Source organism: Globicephala melas, chromosome 9, assembly GCF_963455315.2.
Source record: "Globicephala melas chromosome 9, mGloMel1.2, whole genome shotgun sequence".
NCBI lineage: Eukaryota > Metazoa > Chordata > Mammalia > Artiodactyla > Delphinidae > Globicephala > Globicephala melas.
The window spans coordinates 22,593,398-22,614,423 of record NC_083322.1 but is presented as its reverse complement, the minus strand read 5'-3'; the positions used below and the strand labels follow the sequence as shown (position 1 = coordinate 22,614,423).

Genomic DNA, 21,026 nt, shown 5'->3' with positions numbered 1-21,026 from the left:
CTGATCTGTTTTGCACTAGAGTGGAGGCTCCCATGGAAGTCTCTCTTAGAACAAAACAGATAGCGGGCTTCCCTGGTGGCGCAGTGGTTGGGGGTCTGCCTGCCGATGCAGGGGACGGGGGTTTGTGCCCCGGTCCGGGAGGGTCCCGCATGCCGCGGAGCGACTGGGCCCGTGGGCCTTGGCTGCTGGGCCTGCGCGTCCGGGGCCTGTGCTCTGCAACGGGAGAGGCCGCAGCAGTGAGAGGCCCGCGTACCGCAAAAAAAAAAAAAAAAAAGAAAAAACAGCTTTCCTGGGACTAGTTCTAAACACAATATTGAACATTTGCTAGAGGAAGAAGAACATTATTATTTTTGGCCGTGCCGCACGGCTTGTGAAATCTTAGTTCCCTGACCAGGGATCGAACTTGGGCCCCTGCAGTGAAAGTGGTGAGTCCTAAGTGCTGGGCCACCAGGGAATTCGCAGGAGAACATTATTTCTAAACAATATTTCTGAAAAGTTTCCCTGCACCTTTTTGATCCTCAGTCTTATTTCTTTCTTAGGAGAGCCTAATATTCTCAAAAGTCTTGGCTGTTCATTCCACAGTTGATGTATGTCTGCCTTGCTTGCTTCAAATTAATTTGGGAGAGGAGGGGGTAATCTTCCACTCACCAGTAAGCAGTTCACTTCTACACATCTCCCACTCCTACATTCTCTCACATTGTAGACGTGAGAAATTTCCAAGATGTTAGTTTGACCACCAAGTGTGTTAATTGATTTATATAGCTTCTGACACCAGTATATAGGTGCGAGCCCCAAAGCCCAGACTCTTATTTTTGTCCCTGAAAGATGTTTCTATGAGTAGTTACCTGTTTCTGATCTGACATCCATCTGTTATCTCTGGTTGGGTGCTCACAAGCTATCAAGAAACATTCAAGAGAAACACCTGGTTCCAATAAGCCATCTGCCGTTTTTCCTTCCATGCTAGAGAATGAAGCAGTTTACTGCAATATGGTTTGATAAAGGAGGGTGGAGGTTGATTTTTTCAAGAATTAATTGTAATGAATATCAGATCCATACAATATATAGGATTGGCCAAAAAGTTCGTTCGGGTTTTTCTGTAACTTACAAAACCCGGACGAAATTTTTGGCCAACCCAATAGTTTGAAATCTACCAGAATAACTCTTAGCAATTATAAACATAGCTTAATTAAGTGTAGAGTATATGGGGGCAAAATTCTATCATCTCTTTTCTGATGTTAAAGCAGAAAGCTACACAAGAAAGCTTGCTTAAATGAAGTTTCTATGTTCATGTACCATCTTTCTAGCCAGTACTTGCTCTAGGTACAGAGTCTTCCAGGATTGGCAGCTGTGTGTTTTCAGTTGAAGAATATTGCATGCCTGACTGTGTGAAGAGCGGGATGGAAAGGAGGTAGCATTTCATATGGAAGGCCTCACCTAAACTGACCAACAGTGACTTCCATACTTCTGTGGGAAGGAATGCCTTATAGGTGTTGAGATAATGATGAGCATGCCTTATTACAGGAAGCTGGAGACAACAACCAGTTCTGCTGGAGGAACCTCTTTTCCTGCATCAACCTTCTGAGGCTGCTCAATAAACTGACCAAATGGAAGCATTCCAGAACCATGGTGAGTGGAGCTTCAGATCATGGTGTCCACCTAATTGGGTTTTTTTTATCTTTAGTAAATATGGACTTCTCGCTTTGCGAGCTTTATAGATAGACACTGAACGCTCCATAAGACTTAGCACCTCCTAATTCTGGTTACTTATTCTATGATAATTATTTACCGGTCCATTTCTTTTCAGGGAGCTGAATATGGACCCTCCCTCAGGGCAGCTCTGGTAGGGAAGTTAGCATTGTATTTTGGATTATAGTCACGCATCTCAAATGATACAAGTCTAAGATTATTCACTGCAGCAGTTTTTGTAATCATGAAAGATTGGAAAAAACGTAAATGCTCATTAATACCAACTGGTTAAATTATTTATGTACATCCTTATAATAGAATATTAATACAATCATTAAAAAGAATGCGATGGTTCTGTACTGCTGTGGAATAATTTTCAAATATATTGTTAAATAAAAATCAAGGACCTGCTGTATAAAAAATAAAAATAAATAAATAAAATTCAAAAAAAATCAAGGTATGGAACAAGGTGAAAGGGTATGTAGTTGCTATCATTTTTGTTAATAAAAGTAACATACACATACATAGAATTATCTCCAGAGGATACACAGAAAACTGGTAACAGTGGAAAGGGGATGTGTGGCTGACAAAATTTTTTTGCACTTTGAATATTAGAAATTTTGAATTGTGAAATATAAATGGAGTGCTTCCTCTGTTCTTAAAGACTAAGTCTAAGTGGAGCTTGGACCATAGATTTTCCAAAGCTCCCCAGGGTAGTCTGAGGTTAGCCAGGTTTGGCTTAATTTTTCTGTGAGTTGGAAATTCCAAAGAAACTTTAGATCCATATCTTTCTTCATTCTTATCCCTCTTTAAATGGGCAGATGCTGGTAGTGTTTAAATCTGCTCCAATCTTAAAGCGGGCCCTCAAGGTCAAACAGGCCATGCTGCAACTTTATGTGCTGAAGCTGCTAAAAATACAGACCAAGTACCTCGGGCGCCAGTGGAGGAAAAGCAACATGAAAACCATGTCAGCCATTTATCAGAAAGTACGCCACCGCATGAATGATGACTGGGCTTATGGGAATGGTGAGTATTCTCAGAGCTTTTGACCTCTGGGAGTTGCCCAGGATTGAAACAAAACTAAACAGGCGTCTCTACTCTTTTGGTATGAATTGTTACATATTTTAGATGAGAAAATATATGATTATAGTCAGGTGCTATTACAACAAACGTTAAGGCGCTGCCTCAAATTCCAGCACGTACCCTGTCCCATGTAAACTATGAAAATCCATTTTATAGAACAAGTCAATTGAGGGATAATTACCCCTTTTCAAAACATTCCTTTAAGTGACAGGTTTCTCTGAGAGATTTTTTTTTTTAACATCTTTATTGGAGTATAATTGCTTTACAATGGTGTGTTCGTTTCTGCTGTATAACAAAGTGAATCAGCTATATGTATACATCCCCATATCCCCTCCCTCTTGCATCTCCCTCCCACCCTCCCTATCCCACCCCTCTAGGTGGACACAAAGCACAGAGCTGATCTCCCTGTGCTATGCGGTTGCTTACCACTAACTATTTTACATTTGGTAGTGTATATATGTCCATGCCACTCTCTCACTTCGTCCCAGCTTACCCTTCCCCCTCCCCATGTCCTCAAGTCCATTCTCTACATCTGCGTATTTATTCCTGTCCTGCCCCTAGGTTCTTCAGAACCATTTATTTTCTTTTTTTAGATTCCATATATATGTGTTAGTATACGGTATTTGTTTTTCTCTTTCTGACTTATTTCACTGTGTATGACAGTCTCTCTGAGAGATTTTTAAAAATAAAATAACCTTTTATTATTACAAAGCAGTTAGAAAATACAAGGAAGCAAACACTTTACAATATTACCATATTTATGCCATATTTGAACCGTCCAAAGATTGCCACCAAAATCTTATTGTATGTTCATACAGATTTTTTCCTCTACATATACACATACATTTTATTTATTTATTTATTTATTATTATTATTATTTTTGGTTGCATTGGGTCTTCATGCTGCGCATGGGCTTCCTCTAGTTGTGGCAAGCGGGGGCTACTCTTCGTTGTGGTGTGTGGGCTTCTCATTGTGGTGGCTTCTCTTGTTGTGGACCACGGGCTATAGGCGCGTGAGCTTCAGTAGTTGTGGCATGTGGGCTCAGTAGTTGTGGTTCACAGGCTCTAGAGCACAGGCTCAGTAGTTGTGGCACACGGGCTTAGTTGCTCTGTGGCATGTTGGATCTTCCCAGACCAGGACTCGAACCTGTGTCCCCTGCATTGGCAGGCAGATTCTTAACCACTACGCCACCAGGGAAGCCCTACATTTTATTTAAGTGAAAGCAAATTGTGTATGCTATTTTGTAATCTTCTCTTTTTTTTTATTAATTTTAATTGGAGTATAGTTGCTTTACAGTGTTGTGTATAATTTTCTCTTTTTAGTTAACATTATTTCTACCTTTCTATATCAGTACATTTTCATTTTATCTAATAATCAAGTCCATGTTCAGAATTTCCCAGTTGCCCCAAAATATTCTTTAAAGCTATTCTTTTCCAAGTCATAATCCAACCCAGGACCGCAAATTTCATCTGATTGTTATATCCTTTTACTTGTTTTGAATCTAGCAGGGTTCTTTTCCCCCGCCCATAACACTGACATAATTGAAGAACTAGGCCAGTTGTTCTGCAGAATATCCACCTTCTGGATTTGTCTGCTTGCTTCTTTTTTTTTTTTTTTTGGCTGCGTTGGGTCTTTGTTGCTGTGCGCGGGCTTGCTCTAGTTGTGGCTAGCGGGGGCTCCTCTTCGTTGCGGTGTGTGGGCTTCTCATTGTGGTGGCTTCTCTTGTTGCAGAGCATGGGCTCTAGGCGCGTGGGCTCAGTAGTTCTGGCACGTGGGCTCAGTAGTTGTGGTGCACGAGCTTAGTTGCTCTGCATGTGGGATCTTCCCGGGCCAGGGCTCGACCCCGTGTCCCCTGCATTGACAGGCGGATTCTTAACCACTGCACCACCAGGGAAGCCCCACCTCATAATCTTAACATAAGCTGCATATAGATTTTTTGTGTGCTGGAGGAGGTTCCATGGAATCAGGAAAGTCTTCAGTAACTGGTTCATTCTGGTTCTCCTTGTTGTGCCCCTTCCTGCCTCTTACCATTCCTTGAAAACTGTGATTTTGTTCAAGTGGGAAACTCCTATTCCTAAGGAAAGTTCAATAAAGGGAACCGAGTTGCTGTTTTGGAAAATATAATACATATAACTAGCAAGAAAGTGAAATAATGGAAAGGAAATACAATGAAAAGAAGTCTACCTCCCTCAGGGCCCTCATTTCCTTCTCAGCGGTAATCACTGTTAACCAGTTTCTAGACTCTTCCAAAGATAGTCTCTGCATATATAAGCATATGTATGTGGGCATGTGTATATTTTTTAAACCTGACTGGCAGCGTGTTATATACTTACTTTGTACATTGCTTTTTACAAAAAAGGAAATTCTGAGCAGTTGCATTGTTGGTATCCCATAGACCATGCTCTGTGCTAAGAGGAACAGTGTCCTGAGGTGTATACATCTTTTTCTTTCTAATCTTCCCAACACAGACATCGATGCCAGGCCGTGGGACTTCCAAGCAGAAGAATGCACCTTGAGGGCCAACATTGAGGCTTTTAACAGCCGCCGGTATGACAGACCCCAGGACTCTGAGTTTTCACCTGTGGATAACTGCCTGCAGAGTGTGCTGGGGCAGAGGTTGGATCTGCCTGAGGATTTCCACTACTCATATGAGCTCTGGCTGGAGAGAGAGGTTTTTTCACAGCCCATCTGTTGGGAGGAGCTGCTCCAGAATCACTGACTGAGCTCTTGTCAACAGGCATCTGATAGATGGGGGTTGGCTCCAATAAATGGTGCTCTGCCTACCCTGCCCACTCAGCCTTTGTTTCCAGCTCTAGGAGTGCTTGTCCAGGGTAGCAGTGACCCAGCCTTAGGACATCCAGTGTAGTTCAGGACTATTATGGGAGCAGTTAGGCCTGGAGATATAATACAAGGCTGGGAGCCTGAGTGATAAAAAATTGATCTAATTGCCCTGGGGTCATTTGGGTGCCCAGTTGCCCTTGAAATCTCCTGCTGGATCAGTCCTGGACAGGCTCTTTTGTGGGACTGCTCCCTGCTTTCGTCTTGCCTAGAACCACGCTAGCCTTTGCTGGCCCCAAAAGTGAGAATAAGTTTACTATGGCATTTGACTCATGGCATTCATCATAGGTAATGGGAAGTACAGGTCATAAAATAGGGAGAACATTTCCTTCTTGCTCACCCTGGATTACCAGAGGTTTGGCAAACCCAACTTTGAAATTAAGTCTGTATTTTAAATTTAAAATTCTGACGCTCACCTCTTTCTAAAATCATTAGCTCTGAGATGATTTTTAGAGCAACTGCATCTTCTTTGTGAAGGATGATGATTTACTATTACCTAAATACTGCATGTTATAGAAAGGTATATTGTGTAGTGTTTTTCTTTATTAAGAGATCTATGTTCAGTGTGAAAAGTATTTCCTTGTGTACTCTGTATAGGGCATGGAGTGCTCTGCCACAACCAATACAAAACAGTCAGGCCTCCTCTAAGGATGTTTCATGTTTTTCTGAAACTATTTCAGTCTTAAAATGACTTGAGTACATTGCAGAAAATTATTCTTTTCATCTAATTCATTTTTAAATGACAAGTTATCTACAGAAGGTTTTATTTATTGAGATGGCATGTCCATTTGTGCTTGTGATCGATTTATTTTTTTAATTGAATAGAACAGCGAGAGCATCACAGGTTACCATTTTTCTTTGTCTCCTATGTTGATAAACGATTTTTTTTCCCTTTTTACTGCTAACAGTTTCAAAGTGTCATGTGGGTATTTAGCAATACTGTTTCTACCTAGAAGTATTACACATTTCTTTGAAAATGTAAGGGTTGTTGTACCAACCTCTTTAAACTTCTCCCTTTTACAGCAGAATCACAGTCTTCCCAACCGAAACACGGTTTTTAGAAAAGTTTCTGATTCAATCAGGATCATCTTATTTCTCTTCCGTCCTCAGAATTATGGCATCTATACTTTCAAGCTTTTTTACTTTAAATGCCCCCACCCTGCAACATGGACACTACTGAATGTTTTTTATGATAGCACCAGGCCACTTTAATTGTGCCAGGACATCTAGTCAAAATCAGCTTATTTACTCCATCCTTTGTCAACCACAGTCTCTTTTGAAGTCAGGATAGATTGCTAATGATTTCCAAAGGAACTATACCAAAATTCTGATTATAGCTTGAATTTCACCCCTTTGTGCTTTACGGGTAGCAGGATTTCTGTTTTTATGGTGAGGTCATGAAGAATGTAAGTCTGTAATGGATGAAACTTAAAATAGTCTGTAAATTTTGTCTGAGTAGGACAGCAGTCCTCATTGCAATTAAAGTAATTTACTGAGTATATCATTACTGAACACTATTGAACCCTATTAACCTATGATTTTAATGTGATTTAAGTGAAAAGACAACTTTCAAGAAAAGAACAATTATCAGTCTACTTATTTTGAATAAATAGTATATAGTATTTAATTTAATCAAGAGCAGATAAGTTATCCTCTTAAAAATATGCACGTGGGCTTCCCTGGTGGCGCAGTGGTTGAGAGTCCGCCTGCTGATGCAGGGGACACAGGTTCGTGCCCTGGTCCGGGAAGATCCCACATGCCGCAGAGCGGCTGGGCCCGTAAGCCATGGCCGCTGAGCCTGCGCGTCCGGAGCCTGTGCTCTGCAACAGAAGAGGCCACAACAGTGAGAGGCCCGCGTACCACAAAAAAAAAAAAAAAAAAAAAAAAGCACGTGAATTCTTTCCAAGGCATAGATGTATGCTAAACTTTAACATTTCATATTTTTTAATAAATCTTCTCTAAGGGAAATTCTCAGTGCAGATGGAAAAACTGAGGCACCAAAGATAAATGATTAGTTTCAAATTACATCATTTTTCTACTGACTTTCTGGGACTAGCATTCAGGTACTGATAGCCAGCCCCATATGTTACAGTAACTGATTTGAATCTCCCAATTTGAGAATACATGTGTGTGGTTAGGAATAAATCAGAGTAACCAACCTCCAATGGTGATTACTGTTACAACACAGAAGAACATTATTTGAGTGATTTATAAAGTAGAAGATTTTTATTTGTGAATATTTCAGTAAAGTTTGTGTTGATTGTTGATAACACTGTTTCTCTACTGAAGTACTTTAATAAAAAGAATTGTACTGGAGTTAGAAATTTGGTCTTTAACTTCTTCAACACAAGAGAATCAAGACATTAGATCTAGAAAGGAAGGGTATAATTAGAGAGATGAATATATAAAATCTTGCATTAGTATTCCCTGGGGCTAGGCTGATATAAACAACTGCAAAATCTCAGTGGCTTATGACAAACCTTTTTCTCTTGTTCTTGGTTCTGGCAAGCAGCTGCAGCTCTACTCAACTCAATTGACTTGCTAGATTAGCTCTGCTCTGTATGTTGTCTCATTCTGGCACTAGGCTGATGGAATAGCCCTTACCTGGGACATACTGTTCTCATAGTGAAGGGCAGGAGCAAAAGAGCAAACCGTACCACGAAAACACATTTAAAGCTCCTGCTTGGGGACTTCCCTGGTGGTCCAGTGGTTAAGAATCCATCTTGTAATGCAGGGGACTTGGGTTCGATCCCTGGTTGGGGAACTAAGATTCCACAATCTGCGGGGCAACTAAGCCGGCGTGCTGCAACTACAGAGCCCACACACTCTGGAGCCCGTGCACCGCAACTAAGACCTGACGCAGCCAATAAATAAATATTTTTTTAAAAAAGAAGAAATTCCAACTGAACAAACACTACTCACAGAATAATAAATAAATAAATAAAGCTCCTGCTTGGATGTGGCACAAGTTAGATTGCTCATAGTCCACTGGCAAAAAGCAGTTCACGTAGGTGAGCCTAACATTGGTCCAGAGAAGCATACTACCTATAGGGAGGCAAGTTGCATATGGGTAGACAGTGAGTCAGAGCAGCTTCCCAGGGAGCTCTTGAGATTGGTGGTGGAAAGGAAAGGAATCTGAGAGATTCCTTTTTTTTTTTTTTTTTTTGGCCACACTGCACAGCTTGCAGGATCTCAGTTCCCCCATCAGGGACTGAACCAGGCCAGGGCAGTGAAAACCCGGAACCCTAACCATTATGCCGCCAGGGAACTCCCTAGAGATTCTTCTTGAGAATATCAACAGCTTTCCAGTGAATATTTGAAAACACTCATTTCAGTGCTTTATGCTGATACTTGCAGTGTGGCTTTCTTGACCTTTCTTGCCCATAGATCCCCAGCTCTTCCACCTAACAATTATTAATCATTGTTATATAAAGACAAGTGTTTTGATGGTTTCTGTTTTTCCCCCAAGTAGTGGTAAGTTAGAATTCATTCCTCTAGTCCTTCTTGAGATGACCCATATTTACAATAAAACTAGCTGAGATTAAGAATGCACCTGTGGGGAAATTCCCTGGCTATCCAGTGGTTAGGACTCGGTGCTTTCACTGCCAGGGCCTGGGTTCAATCCCTGGTTGGGGAACTAAGACACCACAAGCTGTGCAGCACCGCCCCCCCCCCAAAAAAAAGTTCACCTGTGCTTTTGGAACAAAAATGACACTTGTTCATACAACAATCAAACTCACGACTTTGATCTCATTGGATGCTATAATTGATGAGCTCTGTAACCACCTAAATATCCTTAACTTTTTTTCTAATTAATTTATTTTTTTTGGCTGCATAGGGTCTTTGTTGCGCACGGGCTTTCTCTAGTTGCAGTGAGCGGGGGCTACTCTTCATGGCGATGCAAGGGCTTCTCACTGCTGTGGCCTCTCCCGTTGCGGAGCACGGGCTCTAGGACCGTGGGCTTCAGTAGTTGTGGTGCGTGGGCTCAGTAGTTGTGGCTCGTGGGCTCCAGAGTGCAGGCTCAGCGGCTGTGGCATGTGAGCTCAGTTGCTCCACGGCATGTGGGATCTTCCCGGACCAGGGCTCGAACCTGTGTCCCCTGCATTGGCAGGCAGATTCCCAACCACTGCGCCAACAGGGAAGCAATCTAAATATCTTTATCTTTTGCCATATTCACAGGTTTCAGGGATGAGGACATGGACATACCTTTTGGAGGGCCACCATTCAACCCACTAAAACTCATCAGACACTAACAAATAGCAATATTGATTCATTTACTCTTATCAGTATTAGAGGTTTAAGGCAAGACCCAGGGAAGTTATTTTTATCCAGAAAATACTTGCAGCTATTGATGTAGTCAAAGGAGATTCAAGTAAAGAAAGAGTTTTAGGCTTGGGTAGAGGATATGACATGAGGGAACATGTGTAAAACTGAAGAATACATTTATGTATTGGTATTTTTGTTAAGATACATGCAAAAAATTCAAATGATTTTCAAAGTACACAAAGAAAAATGTAATCTCCCAACCCAGATCTCTTGTCTCATTCCCCAGAAGTAATCACTGCCAATATTTTTTTCTATTTTTTATTCTTTCAGAAAATCCCCATGATAATACCCATCTCCTCCTCATCGACATTTTTTTTTTACAATTAGAAGCACAATGTACTGTTCTATTCTTGCTCTTATCGTTTATCCTGGAGATCTATTTTTCTATATCAATGTTCTCTTCTATGACTATAAATTTAATATATCAAATAATTAAATCAGATAATTCTTCCCTAACACTGCTTTCAGACATATTCTAGCTAGGAAGAAATGTTATACGAAAGGGTATAGATGGGAAGAATAGGGTGTGTGTGTGTGCGTCTGCATGTGTGTATGTTGTGGTGGTGGATGAGGTGAAGGGAGATTCACTCAGTTCTCATAGCAATAGGCCAAAGCAATCTGAAATGTAATTTCCTACAAGCAGTTTTTCTGGCCATTCAGACACCCCCAGATCCTGTAAATGGAATGAGATTGGGCCTGAGTGGGCTATGGGGAGATGTTCAGCCTATTTGCTCCTTCAGTAATTAGCCAGATTTAAATTTCAAAAAGGAAGAATTTAAAATTTTTACTTCTATAGAAAAGAAAATAAAGTCTTTCAAAGGAACTGCAAGAGTACAAAAGTCATCCCACCTCTGCTCAAACACCTTTGGTGACTGTGACTTTCTTACTAAATAAGATAGCGCCATCTGTCCCCTTGCCTCCAAATGGAAACATTACTTTGAACATTCTGTAACTTTTTGTTCAAATGCTTAATGGAGCTGTCAGGACAAAGATTCTCCATGTGGATGCCTGTGAAAATATGTCTTTGCTGGAAGATGTGAGATGTTTTACCCAGAAAGGCCGTGCAGCATAAGGGCTCAGATTGACAGTGCTGGACCCAACTTGGTGAGTTATTATACCCAGGCTCTGCCTCCATTAGCTGTGTGATAACTGACTAGTTATTTCATCTCTCTATGTCTCAGATTCCCCATCCATAAATGGGGATAATAACACTACCTACTTTCTAGAGTTGTAAGGATTAAATGTGTCAATATAATAGTGCTTAGTATAATGCTTGTTAAACATGAGTGTTCAAAAATTGCTGGTTATTTCCACCTCATTCCCCTCCCTATTAAAGAATCCCCCAGCAAGAATAATAAATAGCATTTAAATTCTCTAGCTCAGGGATCAGCAAACTATAGCCCATGGGCCAAAACTGGCCCACCAACATTTTTATACAGCCTGTGAGCTAGGAATGGTTTTTTATCACATTCTTAAATGGTTGAGGGGAAAAATCCATAGACAAAAAATACTTTATGACACATGAAAATTCTATGAAATTCAAATTTTAGTTTCCATAATAGTTTTATTGCAATACAGCCACACTCATTTGTTTACATGTTGTCTATAAAATGCTTTCATTCTACATCAGCAGAGTTGAGTAGTTAGAAAAAAGAGGACATGAGAACTGAAAAGCCTAAAATATTTACTGAGTTTGCCAACCCCTGCTCTAGATAGTTTCCTGAGTCTGCCCCGCCTGGTCTTACTGTACCCCAAGGTTCTCACTGCTGGGACCCTAGTAACTGACCAGAGATTATCTACAAAGAACATTTTATTTTTTCTGTAACCTCCTCTTCAAAATGAGGGCTATACTGGGTGAAGTGAACGTGCTATACTGTTGAACTTAATGAGATAAAAAGAAAAAGAGAAGGAAGGGAAGGAGGAAGGGAGGGAGGAAGAGCGACCACCAGAGTAGAGAGGAATAAATAGGAATTTTTAAATGTAACTTCTAACAAAGATAGTGATAGAATATTCTAAGTTTGAATATTCTAAGAATGTGCACTTTAATTCTGGTAATTTATTTTTAAAGAACAGCACAGTTAATGTTACTATTTATAAAGAAGACATAAGGATGTGTACTCATAAACATAAAATTAACTAGTACTTTTCCAATGTGAGTTTGAATAGTTATCTAAATTTAACATCATCTTCCAATTTATACAGGAAGATTTTTTCGGTTCTTGTAGAATAAACGGATCTTAAGTGCTAAACATAAAGAGATTCTTAAGTGGACTGGTGTTTAAGAAAAATGCTTATGTTGTCAATGACATTTTCCTTTGATTCTAACAGTAACCTGCGTTCTTTGTTATAAGGAAGTCAGCCTTTCAGCCCCACCCCCCAGCAGCCCTCCTCACCTCCCTTCAGGTCAATGCTAGGGCTTTCTCCAGTGCAAAGGCTGAAGACCCATTTGGTCAATGGAAGATGGTGCTGCCATTGAAGTTGTACCAATTGTCACTAGACCGTTCATTTTATGTTTCACCTGTCCACTGACAAATCGTGCTTTCTTGTGCTTTCTGTCTTTTTTTTCAGACCTCCAATCTGGAACTCAGGAAAAGCAGGACTAGAACAGATTTGGGAGTGAGCCCGATAGGGGTTAACCTGAGAGAGTTGTGATGACCCAAAGAAGTGTACACAGGGAGTGTGAGCCACCCCTACCCAGGGAGTAAGGCGCCAGCAGAGGAGAAAGCACAGGCAGAAGGCAGGAGAATTTGCCATATCAAGGGCCTATGTATTCAAAAAAACTACCAGACAAAAGTCATTGGAACTTGGGTTTGCTTTGTTGATGATTAGAGAAAGCAAATGCATGAGAACCTGGTACATAAATACTCCCCTTTGGAAGTGAGGTCATCAATCAAAAGAAGGAAAACAAAAAAACACCTTACCCTTGGTTGCAGAGCCTTTCAGGACCCCATCCCTGCTTCTGGGTCCAGTCTCCTCCTCCTGCCCTGGGCCTGCAATGTCCTGTCCCCTGACCTTGGCATAGCTGACTCCTCCTTATCACCCAAATCTCAGTTAAACCTCAGAGAGACCTTCCCCATTCACCAGTTTAAAAGAGTAGTCAGCTATCATCGTATCAATTTAATACACCCAATGTAATACATCCTGTTGCACCTATCATCTTTAATGTCTGCCACGTCCCCCATTTGACATCCCCACCAAAAAAAAACTTTTCTGTGTTCGGGGCTGAATTCCCAGGGCCCAAAACTGACTGTCAGGCACATGATAGATGCCTAATAACTTGAATAAAAAGAAATGAGTCATTAAAATGAATGAGGGTCCAGCTCCTAAACTGTATATTCTCCTGCGGGGAGGAGGATGTCAGGATGAACTCAAGGTTGGAAGCATAACTGAATCTACTGTATCCTTGCGTAATCCCACGACGGGTATGAGAACTTTTTTCAGGCGCCTTTAAAAAATATTTTGTAGGGTTTCCCTGGTGGCGCAGTGGTTGAGAGGATATCCCCTGCCGAAGCAGGAGATACGGGTTCGTGCCCTGGCCGGGAAGATCCCAGTATGCGGCGGAGCGGCTGGGCCCGTGAGCCATGGCCACTGAGCCTGCGCGTTTGGAGCCTGTGTTCCGCAACGGGAGACGCCACAACAGTGAGAGGCCCGCGTACCGCAAAACAAAACAAAACAAAACATTTTGTAATGTTTGTATTATTACAGGCTCTTTTACAAACATTTCCCCATGTTATTTTCATTTCAATCCTCAAAGGCTTTATCTCATTTTCCAAAAACGGTCATGGAGTCTTCGATAACTTCTCCAACGTCAGCCAGTGAGTGACCTAGCTCTCACGCACAGCCGAGTCGGCCCACTCCAAGGTCAGTACGGTACACGCGTAGCATCGCCCGCCCGGCCGCCTTTGGCCGGGAGTTCGCCTGCGCCCTCCTCGGTCGCCCAAAGCCAGCCTCCCCCGCGCGGAGCCCGGGTTCCGGGCGTTCGCAACCTTAGCCGCAGTCGTGCGAGGTGAAATGGCCCAGCCAGGGCGGCGCGGCCAGCAGGGGACGGCGGCCGCTCTCACAAAGGCGATTGCTGGCGGGCTGGGCGGGCCGGGCTCAGTCCAACGGCTGGGCGCCAGGCCCCGGTGTCCTGGCAACAGGTAAACACTGAGCGGCCCCGCCCCCCGCGGCGCGCGCCGCGCGGCGTGTTGCTCACCGCCCGCCGGGACCCGCGAGCCCGGCGCCTCAGCCCGCGAGGCGCGCTCGTCAGAGACGCGCAGCCCGCAACTCGTTGCGGTGGGTGTCCCAGCGTGTAGTGGCGGCGGCCGAGTGGCTGACTGCCGCCTCACCCCGCCGGGCTCCCCTGAGCGCCTCGGCCTCCTGGCGCCGCGCCGCGGGAGCGGGCTCCTGAGAAGCGTGGCGAGGTCCCGGGTCTGCGGCCGTTCGGGGGCGAGAGCGGAGGTGGCAGTCCCGTGAGCCGCAGGAATGGGCGCGGGGGCGCCGACCCCAAGCGACGCGGAGAACTGGGGTCTCTTTCAGGATTAGGAATCTATGCCACACTCACCTGCTCAACTGAGAAAGCATTACCATGGTAATACACGTCTTATTTAAGTGTAAGAAGTTCCCAGGCTCTTGTTAAATTAGTTTAATACCGTTTGCCTCGTAGAGGCACGCTTTACTAAGATTTGCCCGCGCCACGAGATTGGTGCCTTTTATCTCCTCGCGTTGGTGGTGGTGTCCAGTCCAGTGATCTGAACGCTTTGGGTCAAGATGAGGTGGGAGAGGGGTTTGCTAGGTGGTCTGCGCCCACCCAAAGGGATGGCAACCGCAGAATCAGGCTGAGCCGTGTGTGTGTGTGTGTGTGTGTGTGTGTGTGTGTGTGTGTGTGTGAGAGAGAGAGAGAGAGAGAGAGAGAGAGAAAGTTGGTTGGTTGGTTGGTTGCAGTCCCTTGGTTCTGTTGAGCAATTTTCACACCCAGAAAATAAATGCCCAGGGCGCCAGTATGTGCCAACGGCGACTTGCCAGGCATCTAGCTTCTGCTGCCCCCGCTAGGGTCCCAGGTGGGATTCCTCTCGGTGGATTACGGAATTAGAAAATAAGCCTTGGTGGGACTCAGAGTGCCCACTGTAGAGAGTGATTCTTCCTTCCAACCTCAGTTTGAGGAAAGGCTTTGGAAGGAGACCTTTTGTGCAGGGAGTTCTTGGGTTTCTGCCCAGGAAATCTTGCAACATCCTTACTTCCATCTGAACCCCAAGTTCGTTGGCTGACAGAGCTACATCTTAAACCAAACCCCACTGACGCCAAACCTTCATTTCCAACTTCCTGCTGGATCTCTCCATCAGAGAGCCTTTTCAAACTGTGTTCAAAATCCAGCTCTTTTAACCACTACCATCTCTGCATTTCCCAATGGCACGTTCATCCTCCTGGCCTCAAACTCGAAAGCATTCCTGTTCCCGAGTCCTCATCCAGTCTCTTGTGACCTGCCTGCCACTGTTGGTCAGGCCCTCCTTACTACCACCTGCCTGGTTCTGGCAGTAGCCCCCTATCACTGTTCAGGGGCTGTCCATCTCCCCTGTTCTTCCCTGCCAGTTTGATCAACCCATAATGGCTGTGACCAGGTCCTCAGGAACTTCCACTGTCTGCTGAACTAGGCACTGCTCTGCTTGAGCTTGGCGCTGGGAGCCCTTGGTAAGGGGGCCTCAACCACTTGAGCTTTATCTACCATATTATCTTCTCTGCTTTAAAAAACAAAAACAAAACCACATCCCACATAGACCTACATTCTTCTGGAAGTCTTCTGCAGCTTCCCCACCTCGAATGATCAATCTACTTAAAGACGGACCCACCTCTGAAGTACCTCCTGCTCCCCTGTTGCTTCCTAAGCATCCGTAGCCTCCTGCACCTCACTTACTGTGCTTTGCCTGTTTCTTGGAAAGTCTTAATCCTCACCCCCATTACACTGTAGTATAGAAATGTGTTTGGTAAACCTGTGTTTCTTCCCAGTGTGTTGCATGTAAAAGCACTAAATAAATAGCTCTTGATTTAAATTGAGAGCTATTCCCTGGTTACTTCACATGGTTGACACTGCCATTTTCTTTCAGAGGCCAGGAAACTAAAGCAGAATGGTTTAATAAGTAAAGCCATTTAAGCTGATGGCTTCTCACTGCTCCTTGGATAAAGGTCAAACCTTAGCTTGCGAGGCCTACAGGCCACAGCTGTACGCTGCCTACTTTTCCAGCCTCAACTCCTCTCACTGCCCCCATGGTTGTTGCTTACAGGCCAGTCACATTGACCTTTTTTTTTTTTTTTTGGTCCTTTTGACTTTAAAGGTTGTTTGCTCTGCCTGGGAATTCCCTACCCCTCAGCCCACAGGCCATTCTTCAGGAATTTTTCTTCCTTCATGTCCCAGACGAGGGTCACTCCCTGCCCATCCCATGTCATCATAATGCCATGTACCCTGGGCTTCCTTCACAGCATAGTTGGTGACTAAATGTGTTTGTGATTTTCCCCCTCACTGGACTGTAAGTTTCTTGAGGGCGGGAGCCCAGATCTGCTTTTCTCTCCATCTAACATGAGACCTCATGCACAGGAAGTATTTGTTAAAAATTTGTTAAATGAATGAAGGAGGCATCTTAAAATCCAGAGAAGGAGAAATCTACATTTGCTTTCCCTGAGTTGCATTTTATTCACTCAGCATATTTTATTCATCCCTACAATATGCCAGACATTGTTCTAGGTCCTGAAAGTTCAATGAACTCATAGACAAAACCTCTGGTTAGGGAAACATACAATAAATACACAAACAAAAAAATATTATTAAATAGTGAATGCTTAGGGTAAGGAGATAGAAAGTGACACTGCTGGGAAGGGTTTTTTTGTTTTGTTTTAAATTTATTTTATTTATTTATTTTTGGCTGCGTTGGGTCTTTGTTGCTGCGCGTGGGCTTTCTCTAGTTGCGGTGAGCGGGGGCTACTCTTCGTTGCGGTGCGCGGGCTTCTCATTGCGGTGGCTTCTCTTGTTGCGGAGCACGGGCTCTAGGCGCAGAGGCTTCAGTAGTTGTGGCGCACGGGCTTGGTTGCTCTGTGGCATGTGGGATCTTCCCAGACCAGGGCTTGAACCCATGTCCCTGCATTGGCAGGCGGATTCTTAACCACTGCGCCACCAGGGAAGCCCTGGGAGGGTTTTTAAGAGACCATCTGTACCTCCTCCCCCTTTGCCTGGGACAGTGCCAGTTAATGTTTGTTGAAGTGCCTTGTTTTGGGCAATAAATTCTATGGTCACCCTAATTATAGATAGAATAGAGGCATGATGTCTGGAAGGTTTTTCTGAAGAGGTGGTTTTTGAGCAGAGGCTAGCGCAAAGGTAAGAAACAAATTATGCTCTCTGTGAAGATCTGCAGGAAGAGGAGGGATCAGGGAAGAGCTTGGCGAGTTTGGGAACTAGAAAGAAGGAATGGTCTTCATTAAGGAGTTTGGAGAGTTTTAAGTCAGGAGCTCTGTGTTCTGCGCCCAGGAATAGTCAAGAGCTATGGAGTTGTGTTCAACCAACGAACCAGCTCAGAAACTGAAAACTTTCAGTCCCTTACAAAAATTTCCTAACAGACTTATTGAGGTATAATTGATGTACAATAGACTGTGCATATTTAAAATGTACAGTTTCAGCTTGGCATAGGCATACACTCATTAAGCCATCACCCACATTCAAGACTTATGATTTGCAGATATTTTCTCCCAATCTGTGGCTTTGTCTACCATTCTTCTAACTATATCTTTTGAAGAGCACAAGTTTTAATTTTGATGTTGAATTCAATTTGTTCTTTCACAGACATCAATTTGGATATCATACCCAGGAAATCTTTGCCTAACCCAAGGTCACAAAGGTTTTTTTCTATATTTTCTTCTATAAGTTTTATCGTTTTGGGTTTTATATTTAGGTCTATGAGCCATTTGAGTTAATTTTTGCATATGGTGCAAATATGGATCGAAGTTCATTTTTTTGCAAATGGTTATTCATTGTTCCAGCACCATTTATTGAAAAGATTATCCTTGTTCTGCTGAATTGCTTTGGCGCTTCTGTTGAAAATCAGTTGAATCAATTTTTTGTGTATGTGTTGAACTATTTCTGGACACTTTATTCTATTAATCTTAATACCAATACCATACTGTCTGCATCCTGAAGCTTTATAATAACTCTAGAAATAAGGTAGTATTAGTCCTTCAAATTTGTTCTTTTTCAGAGTTCTTTGCATTTCCATATGAATTTTAGAATCATCTACAAAAAGAAGAGAACTTTGAATAAAAATGTCAAACTTTGGTGTGGATCTTAGTTCTCAAACCGTTTTAGAGATTAAAACACACACATTATTGGGGGCAGTTATTCCAGGTCAAGCGTGTTTGACATGCAAAAAAGTATAAAATCAGAAAGGAAACCAAGACTCAAAATCTTTAAGAGCTTATGGCAGTGCACATCCCACACCCCAAGGTGATGCTTTATCAGGAGATGCAGTTATCATATGGGACTCCATATTGTTTCTCTTCATTTGGATTTCCTCACAGAAGCTGGGCCACTGTGTTGCAAGATATATCTCATCTTCATTTCTGGGTTTTGAATCTAGGAGTGTCCTCCATTTCATTTCACAAAATGTATTTTAGTGTTTTTAACACATTGGCTATGTTTCTCTTTGTTTAACTTGGGACATTTTTTAAGTGAGATGCTATGAACAGGACATCTATTTTACACAAACATTTAGCCCTTGCAGGCATTCTTGATAACTTATACACTCCTCCTCTCCCTTGCCTAAAAGAGACACTTTTTCAATAATGCATTCCCATCATTTATTTTCTGTATGGGTGGGTCATAGGACATAGAGAATTCCATTCAGCTTTGTGCAGCTCTAGCAAAACCTTGGAGATAGTTTATTCCCCAGTTAGGATGGTAGCCATTCCTTTGCCAGGAGGGCATTAACCTGGCAGTGTGCTTGTGGCCAGAGCACAACCCCTGAGCCTGGTGGATGCTGGTTTGCACTGGGACCTTGCAGAGCCTCTGCATTTCCATTTTTAAGATGGAAATGATACCTCCCTCCCTTGAAACACAGCTCTGAGGATTAGCAGTGATAAAGGTGATGGCAACATCCTTCACTGAGTGCTTTCTTTGTGTCAGACACGGGGTAAGTGCCTTATGTTCGTGCCTCACTTAATCCTCCTGACTGTTTAATGAGGTAGAGACTATGGCATAACAAATGCCAAAAGATGTATTTGATCCTAATTATCTGTTTTAATTTAATTTTTATTAGGAAAATTTCCAAACATGCACAAAAATAGAATACTAAAATGAATCCCTATATAGCCATATCTCAGATTCAGAAATTATAAGCATTTTGCCACATTTGCTTCATCTATACTTTATTTGGGGGGGAGGGGGATGAGGAAGGTGCAGTATTTTAAAGCAAATCTCAGGCCTTCTTTCATTTCATGCCTACAGATTTTAGTGTGCATCTCTGAAATGTGGGAACATTTTCTTCCATGACCCAATGCCATTGTCAGACCTAATAGAATTAACAATTACTCGATATTGTCAAATGTCCTCAATTGCCTAAAAAAATGTCTTTTCATTGCTTGTTTGTTCTAATCAAAATGCAGGGTCCACACATTAGTTGCATTAGGTTGGGTCTTTTTTTTTTTAGTGTTCTTGGCGGCAGGGGGTGGTTAGTTTTTGTTTTGTTTTGTTTTTGAAAGAAAGGAAACAGGAGAATGCTGCTTCTCTGCTAAAAGAGTGTCTTCTCTGGGGAGGTGTGTGAGAGTTGGGGAGCCATGATCCATGAGAATTACCCTTGGCACCAGCCTTCCCTTCCCCATACACTCATTCCCCTCGGAGCTCTCTGTCCCTTCGCCTTCTCTCCTCGCCCTGGGTCACCTCGTTATAGTTCACCCTCTCGTTGAATGACACAGCCCACAATATCTAGGTGTTGAGTCGTACCTCAGTTTCTCCGCCTTGCTCTCCCAGTCTCTGGGCGCTTGAATCAGGTTGGATCTCTTTTAAACTGGGGGTCTTAAAAGGCATTTGTTGAATCAGACTGCATATGACTTCTCTTCCCACTTCAAGTTTTTGTTGTTGTCACAGTTTTTTTCCTTTTAGAAATTTTTTTTCTTAAGTTCGGTAGGAAATGTTGAAAATTATATAATGTCAATGTTATAAAAGCTAATTTTCGCCCCGTATATATACCTGTCTTTGAAAGCCAGGTAAAGGGAAAAGAAAAGGCCGAAGCCAGCCCCGTGGGAAAAAGCAGAAGAAACCGGAAGTGGACATCCTCAGCCCCGCCGCGATGCTGAACCTCTACTACATTGCCCACAACGTCGCTGGCTGCCTGCACCTGCGCGGCTTCCGCTGGCCAGGCGCTACCAAGTCAAAGAAGGGGAAAAACAAGACTTAAGCCAGACCGTTTCCCAGCTTCTCTCTACTACAGAGGACAGAACTTGGGGAAGAGAAATCAGGATAATACCACTGTTGCAAGCAAAACAGACTTTACTGAAGACAATTTGAGATGCAAGCTAAGTGTGCTTTTCAGTGGTAGTTAATGCTAAATGCATTTTACTTCCTCAGCTAAACCCGGGTATGGTGAGCCACTTTGGTTTTTTAGAAGAGGGGAAAAAAAAATCCAAGTAATTCCCACACGGTGATGGAATTGATAGGACTTTAAAAAATTATTATAAGTCTGGGTCAGAATTAAACCTCGCTCTCCAAAGGCAGTTCTAGCTTGCATGAGTTGTTTTCTTTTACCAAAGGGGGTCTGTTATTTAGAGAAGACATGGCAAAAAGCACAGAATTTGCTTATGTGTCCCTCTTTTGGGCACAGTTTCCTTTCGTCATCTTTTTCTGGAAAAATAATAAATATTTTGTTTCTATAATTTTCTTCTCAGAGGTCTGACTCTTGTCTGATTCGAATTAGCCACAGACAGTGGTAGAGACCAGGGTTGTCAGTCCTGCTCTGAACCTGCTAGTGTGCAGGAACAGCGGCTCAAATGAGCTGATAGCGTCAGTGGTTGGAGCACAGGGAGAAGGGGACCAGTCAGCACTGGTCCCTCTCTCCTTTCTCTTTCACCCGACTCTTCTTTG

General features: G+C 42.9%; 2 protein-coding genes across 3 annotated transcripts in view; both read left to right on the top strand.

Annotated features, from left to right (window-relative positions):
* STRIP2 (striatin interacting protein 2) overlaps nucleotides 1–7,924 on the top strand; it is a 42,836-nt gene extending 34,912 nt beyond the window's left edge. For both annotated transcript variants that reach the window (XM_030853783.2, XM_060305337.1), the window contains 3 exons: nucleotides 1,522–1,626; nucleotides 2,508–2,712; nucleotides 5,239–7,924. In XM_030853783.2, the coding sequence (XP_030709643.1) occupies nucleotides 1,522–1,626; nucleotides 2,508–2,712; nucleotides 5,239–5,489 (561 nt within the window). In that variant the 3' untranslated portion in view covers nucleotides 5,490–7,924. The remainder of the gene's footprint in view (nucleotides 1–1,521; nucleotides 1,627–2,507; nucleotides 2,713–5,238) is intronic.
* Nucleotides 7,925–14,275: 6,351 nt separating this feature from the next.
* SMKR1 (small lysine rich protein 1) lies at nucleotides 14,276–20,750 on the top strand. Its single transcript, XM_030853787.2, has 2 exons — nucleotides 14,276–14,504; nucleotides 20,149–20,750. The coding sequence occupies exons 1-2, from the start codon at nucleotides 14,502–14,504 to the stop codon at nucleotides 20,341–20,343; spliced, it is 198 nt and encodes a 65-aa protein (XP_030709647.1). The 5' UTR covers nucleotides 14,276–14,501; the 3' UTR covers nucleotides 20,344–20,750.
* Nucleotides 20,751–21,026: the final 276 nt, after the last annotated feature.